Here is an 11,910-nt window from a genome sequence, read left to right on the forward strand (position 1 = left end):
AGACAGCGAGCGGACACAATAACAGACAATGTCAGTTATTCAAAACCTTTCTTTTTAGTAAACTCTGTGTACAAAATCAATGTTCTCAATGCTAGCGTTCATGTGTAGAGATCCAGGTGATACTTCGAGCAAAGTTTCATGTTGTGTCGTGCCTTCTTAGTGTTGCTAAAATAGTGGTAGTGCGGTAGCAGCGGACAGCGGCTGGAAGAACGCATAAGGGATCAAGTAGGTATCATACCCTAACCAAGATAATTTTTAAAAGTAGCTTTTCTTTACATGACAGTCGAGATGCGAAATGTTGTCTTTCGTAGCCATTTCCGGTATCCATAAAAATCATAGACAGTATAAGATAAGAAACCCGTAAATAGTAGCAAGCTAGCCAATGCTTGTCAGTAGCCTTAGCCTACTGGTACTTGGTAGGACCCCTGAGGGGTTCCTGAGGAGTCAAAAGGGCATCTAGAAGATATGCAGAGTTCCTAAAAAGATGTTTTCACAGTAGGCTATAAAGGGCATCTGACTTCTGAATTAAATGTTATTTTACGGAGGACAATACACCATCCCATGCTGCAAAAAGCATCACTGACTATTTTCCTTCATATGGGCATAAAATAAGAAAGAATCAAGGTATTACCACCATCATCCTCTGATCTTAGTCCTATTTAGGAGCCTGTGGAGCATCATTATATGAAAGATCTGTGAGGTGGACAGCATCTTCAAGTGAAATAAATTCAAAACCTATACTTGTATACTTACAAGTTTAATGAATGGGAGAGTTAAATTAATGTCAAAGATATGCTCCAATATTATTATGTAACTATTATGTAACTGTAAATACATTATTTATTTTACATTGTGTTTGTTTTTGGGACAATGTTTGTTTTGTGTCCATGCAGCACATTTGACAAATATCGTTTTTGTATTATTATAATCCATTATATCATTATACATTTGGTTAAAGTGCATTCTGCATAATAATTGGGCGGGCCGCATTAAAGGGGACAGAGAATGAAAAATCATTTTTACCTTGTCTTTTTTGAATAATGGTAGTCTACCCACATTCACAAACATGCAAAAAGTGCTAAACATGCTAAACATCTCAGTCTCATAGAAATTCCTCTTTTAGAAATGTCAGCCAGAAAACAGCCCAATCTGAAAAACTGATGCTTATGACATCACAGGCATCTAACTGCCCCTCCACTTTAAAATAATTGGCTAAATTTTTTGAGTGGCAGCAAAGTCAGCCAATCAGTAATGAGATTGCAAGTTAAGCCAGTAGGGGGAGCCAAATAGGTGCAAAACCACTTGTTTAAAATCCCCCACCCTAATAGAGCTATCTGAGAGAGGTTTTAAGGAAGCTTCTAAGGCATTAAAGACCCAAACAAAAAAATTATTGTCTACATGTCACATCACAGAACAAGGATAAATACTACGTTCAATCATTCTATGTTACCTTTAAAGACTTGAAAGTAGACACTCACTGCTATGAGTGGATAACAGTACAGAAGTAAAGTATCTATACTCCTCTTGTATTACATGTGGGGAATTGTTTTGAAAAATGGTAACCAAACACAGATGCCTGAGCCACAAGAGGTTCTGGGTGATAGAGAAGTAGCAACAAATCTTCAAACCCGACGTGACAAAATGACCATAAACACAGTAATCGCACATCAGAATCTGAATCGCGGCTGGTTAGTCCTCATCACTAACTTTGTGTATTTCTATGTGCTTGTGAGGTTGCTCTTATGAACACGTAACATAACATACAACAGTTATATTACTGAAAAGCTTGGACGAGTATTGAACCTTCAAACGCAACTTGCCTAAATTACCATAAACAACACAGTATCAGTATCAGAATCTAAAATGAGGCTGTTAAGTCATTATCACAAATTTTATAATTCTAACATTATAGTACAGTTATCTGTTGAGTGTTGGACCTAATAGTACTTAAATATTTTACTGATAACATTTAAGTTCCATGGGGGAAGTCTTAAGGGGCACCATTCCTGTCAGATCCAATATTAATGGAACAGCATTGCTGTAAAAAGTAAGTCTCTCTGCAAATCCAGCATCGACCTGTGGCTTCTTTACAAATGAATCCATGATACAACAAGGTAAACAAACACTCTGCTTTCCCCACGCAAGCCATTCATACTCAAAAACCCTCCAAGTTGGGCAGAATCAGACAGTTCTGCAAACAAGAGTGGGCCAAAGTTCCTTACCAGCAATGTGAAAGACTCTTTCCCAGTTTGACTGACTGGAGTTGTTGCCGCCAACTAGTTATTAGATTAGGGTGTAATTACTTTTTTTACTCAGGACCAGGATGGTTTGGATAGCTTTTATTCCCCTAATAAATAAAATCATGACTTAAAAATGCATTTTGTATTTTCGTTGAAGATCTGAATCATTCGAAAAGTTCAGATGCAAAAGCAGCTAAACGCCATCTCTTTTAAAAATTAGATAATGATTGTAACTGAATGATCTTGACTACTCTTGATGAATAGTATACATTCATCAAATACTTTCACGTCAAATTCGCTTAACTCCCCCCAGGCCATTCTGAAATACTAAAATAATGTTTTTTAGCAGAATCCAATGGTCTTATAAAAAAGCGCTAATTAATGAGAAATCATGCCAGACGCACTTAGTGGGTTTTGCATGAGCTCTTGTATATACACACACATGTATTTTTTTTCTTCTAAAAAATAAAAAGCATCCAGGTCTCCTGTTACTTTACATCCAGGTCAATGTTACTTTACATCCAGTTACTCCTGTTACTTTACATCCAGGTCAATGTAAAGTAACAGGAGAGCAGAAATGCTTGTGTGAGTGATATTACAAACCTCCAGCTCTTGCTCCCTTTGCAGCGCAAACTGTTTGAATGACTTGACAATGATTCCTGCATTGGAGCAATCATACACAAATATGGAGGGACTCCCCATCCACGTCTGTAGGTCATAGATGGAGAGAGGGATGTACTGGGTGTAGTTCTATAAGTGCAAGGGCAGAAAACAAAAAAAAAACACATTTGTAATTCACACCAAGAACTTGAACTTGTCGTGACTGCTGTGCAGAGAGATTAAAATATCGTCGCTGCCCGATGAAACTCACGTATGTCCAAAACGGTTACTTTTCAGGAAGTGAAAAAACACACAGTATTTCAAAAGCAGTTGAATGTACAGATGCCAAGTATGACACCGCTACAAGTAACCATATTCTTGCCAGTGTAATGATATAATCCACATTTGACCAAAATTGAGTTTAAATGGACATACGTCCATATTTTACAGTAACGGTGGTCGATTGGCGTTCTTCCGATCATTAATTAGAATGGCCAAGTCGCGTTTCATATTGACAGATGAACACGCTCAGTTTATTAAATAGCCTATGTCTTAGTTTATTAAATACGCTTAGTTTATTTAATGTTAATTATAAATGTATTAAATGTCTTTTGCAAACTATGACGGGACAATGAATCAATACACTGACATGTATGCCAGACAGATACTTTGTTTGCACAGTCCTACCATAATTTTGTCACTCCTAGACGTACGTCTGGCGTCAGGGGGAAACGTTTACCTTGGTGAAGGAAAGTCATTGTCTCACCAGGCTATATTTATTCGGCTATCCAGTGCTGAGCTTCGATGAAACTTCACTAGACCGGCGAGATGCTTCCACAGGGCGGGAGATACGCGGCGTGATTGACAGCTTTGACACCAAATGGATATACGTGAAAATCAGATGACATGATTTCACAACTTTTCATTGGTCATTTAAATATGTGAAGCATACTGTATACGGAAATGAACCTGGACATTCAATCCGTCGAAAAATCTCAAAATCGGCAAAATGGACATACGTGGTTTTCATCGGACAGCGATGATAGATTTGTCAGTCTGCACGGCTCACCAGTATGCGAGTGAATCTTTAGATGATTTTATCTGACCTTGTTGAAGACCCAGATCTCTCCATTGACAGTGGGTCGTGGAACACCATGGCCATTATAATGAAAGAGAACACGTTCCTCTTTAGCATTTCTTCGCAGTGAAGTACACAATTTCTTCACCTCATCAACTGTAGGATCCAAACTCTGCTTATAGCGGGCCTGAAACAGAGAGAGAGAATATTGCATTGAAATAATGAATATGAAAGATACTTAAACTCTAATTATAATCACTAGCTGAACTTTAAAATAGATTTATCATCATTTAAAAATCAACTTAAAGGATTGATTCATCCCCAAAATGAAAATGTACAGGTCACCGTGTAAGGTCTACATGCTGCAGGGCTTGGCATTAATGGGGCAGGAAATGAGGAAAGCCATCAAGTGCAGAAAGGACCTCCAGATGGCTTTGCCTTAAAGGAATAGCTCACCCAAATACTTTGTTACTGTACCCAAGTAGATTTTTCTGGTCAGTTGATCAGTACTTTACTTCGCTTTTTATTTTCTGGCTTTTTACCATTACTCCCTACATTTTTTTCGTACTTTTTACATTTTCAAAGCAGGTTCATTACTTTAGTTTTAAGTTGTATTTCTTTTAATAAATAAAAAAACAGGTAGAGAGATTTGTCTTGTTCCCATTAGGGCTGCAACAACGAATTGATTAAATCGATAAAAATCGATTACTGAAAGCATTGGCAACGAATTTCATAATAAATTCGTTGTGTCACACAACACAAAGTTTATTGAGTATTAAAAAAAGTTTACTTTAATGCGGAGCAAACACACTCAGCCTCTCTAATGTAAATAATGCACTAAATTATTCCAGGAGCTTATGATTGCCATGCAGCATGATCATGACACACCACAGCAGTGGTCAGCCAGTAACTAACTGTATTGTTTTCTTCCAGACAAGTAAGTATGTACAACCCCAAATCGTAAAAAGTTGGGACACTGTAGAAATTGTGAGTAAAAAGAAATGGAATAATTTACTAATCTCATAAACTTATATTTTATTTACAAGAGTATAAAAATAACATATCAAATGTTGAAAGTGAGACATTTTGAAATGTCATGCCAAATATTGGCTCATTTTGGATTTCATGAGAGCTACACATTCCAAAAAAAGTTGGGACAGGTAGCAATAAGAGGCCAGAAAATTTAAATGTACAAATAAGGAACAGCTTAAGGACTAATTTGCAACTTATTAGGTCAATTGGCAACATGATTGGGTATAAAAAAGTCTGTCAGAGTGGCAGTGTCTGTCAGAAGTTAAGATGGGCAGAGAATCACCAATTCCCCCAATGCTGCGGTGAAAAATAGTTTTCTGAGTTTCTCAGAGAAAAATTGCAGAGAGTTTAAAGTTATCATCATCTACAGTGTATAATAACATCCAAAGATTCAGAGAATCTGGAACAATCTCTGTGTGTAAGGGGCAAGGCTGGAAAACAATACTTGATGCCTGTGATCTTTGGGCTCTTAGACGGCACTGCATCACATACAGGAATACTACTGTGATGGAAATCATAACATGGGCTCTGGAATACTTCCAGAAAACATTATCGGTGAACACAATCCACCGTGCCATTCGCCGTTGCCAGCTAAAACTCTATAGGTCAAACAAGAAGCCATATCTAAACATGACCCAGAAGCGCAGCAGTTTTCTCTGGGCCAAGGCTCATTTAAAATGGACTGTGGCAAAGTGGAAACTGTTCTGTAGTCAGACGAATCAAAATTTGAAGGTGTTTTTGGAAAACTGGGATGTCATTTCATCCGGACTAAAGAGGACAAGGACATCCCAAGTTGTTATTAGCGCTCATTTCAGAAACCTGCATCTCTGATGGTTTGGGGTTGTATGAGTGTGTGTGGCATGGGCAGCTTACACATCTGGAAAGGCACCATCAATGCTGAAAGGTTTATCCAAGTTTTAGAGCAACATATGCTCCCATTCAGACGTCGTCTCTTTCAGGGAAGACCTTGCATTTTCCAACATGACAATGCCAGACCACATACTGCATTAATTACAACGTCAAGACTGCATAGAAGAAGGATCTGAGTACTGAAATGGCCAGCCTACAGTCCAGATCTGTCACCCACATAAAGAGGAAGATGCGACAAAGAAGACCCAAAACAGTTGAGCAACTAGAAGCCTGTTTTAGACAAGAATGGGACAACATTCCTATTCCTAAACATTGGTCCTCCTCCAGCTGTTCCTTATATGTACATTTAACTGGCCTCTTATTGCTACTTGTCCCAACTTTTTTTGAAATGTGTAGCTCTCATGAAATCCAAAATGAGCCAATATTTGGCATGACATTTCAAAATGTCCCACTTTCTACATTTGATATGTTATCTATATTCTATTGTGAATAAAATATAAGTTTATGAGATTTGTAAATTATTCCATTCCTTTTTTACTCACAATTTCTACAGTGTCCCAACTTTTTCTGATTTGGGGTTGTAGTTCAATTATCCATTTCTATTGTATGTCATTATGTCAGTATCAGTATTTTTTCTACCATGCACAAATAAAAATGTCACTGAGCGTTTGCAGTGTACTTGTAACAATGAGCACTCAAACACACCAAACAATTACTAAACAATTACTAAAAACACACACAAAAACATATCCACGGGCACTGCGCTAGTGCTTCTAATAACAGCTGGACAGCTGTCACACAAGTTTGCAATGCAGATCAAGATGCATTTACTAAACAGGAAAAATGGCATGAGAAATTTTGTCTTGTTTTCTGGAAGAAAAAAAACCCTCAAAATTAAGTGATTGTTTCCTCAAAGCAAGCAAAATTATCTGCCAATGGGGTAATAAAAATAATCTTGTTTCTGTTTGAGATTATATCTCATTAAGATTATTTTTCTTACGCATTTGGCAGATAATTTTGCTTCTGGTTGTATTGTTCTTTATTTTTTATCAATTATTTATTGTTCTGGCAGCTCAGGTGCACTTTATTTTAAAAAAAGTCTATATATTTGGCAGATGTAAAGCATACATGAATATGTTTTTTTGTGTTAAGTCCATTTTTGTTTTATTTTAATATTATTACTTATTATAACAGCTCAGGGATGTTCAAAAAACAACATGTTTGTGCACTTTCTGAAGATTTCAGCTCGGTTTTTGAATAAGGGGTCTTCTACCATTCATTGTGTTGTGATGAGTTTATGATGATGTGTCCTATTATTCATTGTGATTGGCTTACCTTGACCTTGACAATCTGTTTGACCAAGGTACCTTTTTAAATACACAGAAGTTACATATATGTTTGATATAAGTTTTTGATGCCTGAGGAAGATCAAGAGATCGAAACTTTACAATAAACTCTTTATTTTGCAAGTAGATAGTGTGCGGGACTTCTCTCTTTTCATTTGTTGAATAAAGGGTTGGAAATTGATTCATCAAAAAATTATCGACAGATTAATCGATTATTAATATAATCGTTACTTGCAGCCCTGGTTCCCATGCAATCTCTCCCTCTGCCCCTGCACGTGTCTGTGCAGCTATAAAAAGCAGCACACATCTCGGACAATGGCACATCAAATGACACAGGTAGGCAGTAGCCCTTCCCAGCTCCTAATTCAGTTGCATTTTTCTTGGCTTGATGTTTAGGTGTGTGAAACAGAATACTCAACTTTACACCTAGTTAGCCACAAGACAAATTAATTTACCTTGTGTCTTGCTAACATGTATGACTCGTAAGCAGCTCATGTAATTGACCTTATTTTTCACGACAACAAGGGCGACGCAATTGCGCTCATTTTGTCAACCTACTTCCGGCCGCATAACAATGATGAGCAGCTGAGGCAGTGGCTGAAGGCGTTAAACTTAAAAAAAGCTCACTCAAGCGCACTTATGTTTGTTTCTTACCAATTTTAATGGACGAGAAGCAGACTGAGGAACACCCTTATCCTGAGTAATAGTTCGGCTACAATGTTCCGGTAACTTGACGCGTGCTTGTTCGCCTAATGTTAGATTTGTGAAGTCCGTTCTACGAATACACTTAAGATCAGTAACGTAAGTTAATAAAATGCAACTATTTTGAATGATTTTGATTGCCCACCTATATTTTTATATTTACGATAGTACAACAAGATTTTGTAGTACATTACATTCTTACAGTAGCTCACGTGATTCCTACAAGCTATAAAGATTTCAGATGATAGGAGGTCAGTTCATTTCCATGCTGAAAAAAACAGCATCAAACCAGCATGGGAATTATGCTGGTCTATGCTGGTTTAGCTGGTGGTAACCAGCATACCAGCAACAAAACACAACATATGCTGGTCTTGCCGGTATGACCAGAATGGGATGCTGGTGCCAATGCTGGTTTAGCTGGTGCTAATGCTGGTTTGGTGCTGGTTCAGCTGGTGCTAATGCTGGTGCTGGTTTAGCTGGTGTTCACTAGCAAACCAGCACATTCAGATATTGATAATGACCTATTAAACAACATATTTAAAACTGAAGTTAGTGGTTGTGTGTATAATGTTACTGTCTCTTTTTAATGCATTTCTCTCACACAATGTTCTGTTTAAGTATGGGTGCATTTATATAATAATTCTCATGATGCAAGTTTATTTTAAATACTAACATAAAAATGTTTATGGTTATATTATTTTCACAGATACATTGATGTGTAGTGATGCAGTGGACAACTGTGAGGAAGATACAATCAACATGTTCCTAAACTTTGATGCAGAAACACAATGGGAGGATACACCTGTCTCTGACCACAACTACACTTTAAAATCACAACTCAACCTGAAGCAACCTACATCTGATATGGGACAACAATGGTGCGGTTTCCCGAACAGGACTTATCCTGGTTCCAGGCTTAAAAGCACATTTGAGCTACAATAACTTAAAAACACCTTGTACTGACATACCTTAACATATGAGTGCCATTGTTTTGTCACAAGATGTGCACCAGTCTTGTTTTTTGTAGGGTTTGTTTGTAAAAAGTTAAATGTCCTAATATAATTAAGGCCTAGTCCTGTAAACCCTGTCCAAGAAACTGCTCCAATGTGTTGAGACAAATGTACATAACTCTGCTGAGAAACAACCATCTTTGTCAGCTTTACACAGGGTTGATATTGCATGCATTACATTTAGTTGCCGAGCACTTCACCAGTAAATACACCAACAGCTTCCAGATATACACTTTAAAATTAAGCTGTTTCTTAGTCCATAGTTATTTTTATAAACCTTTACTGTGTGATCAGATGTTACCTGGCTGTCAGGCAGTTATATTATACCTTTACAGTGTGATCAGATGTAACCTGCCATGCAGTTTTATTAAAACCTTTACAATGTGATCAGATGTTATCTGTCAGGAATTTCTAAAACCATATGTGAGCTTTGTAGATTTCACTTAAAAGGATTCAAGTCTCCTAATTTAAAAGAATAAGTCTTGGCAAGTTTGCAAATGATTTCTATCGTGGTACGTTATAAATGAAAACAAATTGGTGAGTTATTAGACTGGTTGGGGTGCACTGCCACATTTGCTTTAAAAAAGTCAAAATCATTGTGTAACAGTACACGACACAATGTGTAAATATTGGTAGGCATAAGTACTTTAATAATCTTTAATGCTGCTCCATCAACTCCTCCTGATAGGACGAGGTAGTTAATTATGTCCTATAGGTTACCATCTGCGGCCACAGCAACTTCATATTGTCTACCCACGCAATGACTGATGGGACAATATGAGACTATCTGAGCGTTGTATGTAAGTTTTCTCCGTGCTCCCAACTAAAAACATTTACAGCATTAGCATTATTTGTCATTTTGCTAAAGTTAAAGTGAACTACAAACAATCGTCTAACCACTAAACTAGCTACCAGATGTGCTGTGCCATGTTAGCGGAAGTCGGTTGCAAAATGCGGAAAAGCAAAGAATTAAAAAATGGGCGGGGCGGAATAAGGGGAATAAGTTGGCTAAAGTTTGGCTAAAGACTATAAAATCATAGCCATGCTAATGTACTAGTCCATTTATAATAGAAACACTTGCAGGTGGATACAGCAAAATGTGTGTCTAATAATATCATCATAATCACCATATACAAATTAGGCATTAACATATTAAAATGCGCTAATGTCTAGTGCCCTATCTTGGCGCACTTATATTGGTTATTGGTTAAATTTAGAATTGATTACAAGGTTTTAGTTTTTGTATTTAAACCCTTGCATGGTCTGGCTCCAGTTTATATCTCAGACCTTATTTTTCCATAATCTACTCAAAGAACTCTCAGATCCTAACATCCTCTGACAAATTACTAGCCGTTCGATTGTCTAAATTGAAATCTAAATGTGATAGAGCCTTCTCTGTGTTTGCCCCTAAGCTGTGAAATTGGTTACCTTTTTGTTAGCGATGTCCCAATCCCACTTTTTCATTTCCGATCCGATTCCGATACCAGAATTCCGTATATCAGTTGATACCGATATCTGCCCGATACTACTGTAATTAAATGTGTGTATAGTGCTTTCTGCTACATCTAGTATCATTTTAAATGTTAAAATCAATCATTTAAAATGATTTACAATTTACAGGAAACATTAGTTAATATTAATCATGTCAGTGTTTAGGAGAACATATAATAGGTACATTTGATCAATTAAGTATGCAAAAAAAAATCTAAATTGCGTAAAACGGTCATTGTAAAAAAGCTTTAGTAGGCAGATGGTTATTTTGGGAATTATGTGCTTGACCAGAGATTTATGCACATTCCGGGTGCGGAATTGATGCGCCTAAATCATCCTGTACATACTTATTGGCTTCCTGGGTGCAGAATTGATGCCCTTGAATCATCCTCTCATGGGAAATGCTTGCAAAGCAATGGAAAGTTTATAACTGTTAAAACTAGTGATGAGCGAGTCACTCGAAACTCGGATCATTAAACCCGATCCCTAAAATGACTCGAGAACCATGAGTCCTTAGTGACCATTAACCCGAGTCAGTTGAGTCCTCTCAGATTTTGCTTTAAAAATTAGAAATTGGATCAAACACAAAGCTCTTCAAATGTTTACAACAGAATTACAACACATAACTCTACATAAGCTGCCATATGTTCTATAACTTGCAACAATGAGTTAATTTACATCACCAAATGTCGACTGGGGGTACTGAGTGAGCCACTCGTAATTTTCTGCAGCTCCGAGTCCGAGTACAAAGGGATGCGTGCGGTGCGCGCGACAATGAGTTGGTCAGCGGCTCGGGGATTCACACAGAGAGTGACTCAACTCATACAGCTTGAATCCGACGAGCCTTGCTCGTGTTATTAACCCACTGACTCATGTAGGCTAATCTGTTGCAATATTTGACTGGCACAATGTTTTGGGTAGAAGCTGCAAATGTTTAAAAATGTTAAATACGAGGACTGTTGCAGCAGTGCTGCTGTAAAGATCCGCCACCGACGGACGTACACGGCTCCTCTTGTTGACTGAGTCACTCGGAGTGACGTGAGTGGTTTACTCACAGGACCCGTGCAGGAGCGGGCGAGCGGCTCTGTCTGGGACTCACTCACAAGATAATTTTCTTGCGCGGATGAGTGACTGTGTGGCTGCATTAACGGAAGCCTATCGTGGATCTTGTAAGTCAATCTGAAACAGGACATGTTCCTCTCACGTCCCAATTAGGGTTGCCGCGGTGACAGAATTTTCTCACCGGTTAATCGGCGCGTCACAAACCCGGTGATCCCGGTTTCACCGGGTGGGAGGGGTTTATAAATGCGCATGCAGACGTGCACATTTTACTTTCACTTTTGAATTACGCAACTGTTTAAATGCAGTGCTTGCGTACGCTGCGTTAAATCGCGTATGAATTTGCGTGCAATGCGAATGCAACAGCTGGTTTAATTTGGTTTAAGTGCTTAAGTCAATGTGCCCAGGTAATTCGCACAAAACCCGCCAGTCCCAAGCAGAGCAACCGGCTACTTCTCCATAAAGCGCTGCTTGAATGATGG

At 38.0% G+C, this 11,910-nt stretch overlaps 1 protein-coding gene across 5 annotated transcripts in view; it reads right to left on the reverse strand.

Annotated features, from left to right (window-relative positions):
• Positions 1-11,910, reverse strand: part of rptor (regulatory associated protein of MTOR, complex 1) — a 245,859-nt gene that overhangs the window by 186,590 nt on the left and 47,359 nt on the right. For all 5 annotated transcript variants that reach the window (XM_055213775.2, XM_055213774.2, XM_055213771.2 and 2 more), the window contains exons 5-6: positions 3,947-4,105; positions 2,844-2,990 (exon numbers count right to left, since the gene is read on the reverse strand). In XM_055213775.2, the coding sequence (XP_055069750.1) occupies positions 2,844-2,990; positions 3,947-4,105 (306 nt within the window). The remainder of the gene's footprint in view (positions 1-2,843; positions 2,991-3,946; positions 4,106-11,910) is intronic.

The sequence above is a fragment of the Misgurnus anguillicaudatus genome, chromosome 8 (genome assembly GCF_027580225.2).
Source record: "Misgurnus anguillicaudatus chromosome 8, ASM2758022v2, whole genome shotgun sequence".
Taxonomy (NCBI): Eukaryota; Metazoa; Chordata; class Actinopteri; order Cypriniformes; family Cobitidae; genus Misgurnus; species Misgurnus anguillicaudatus.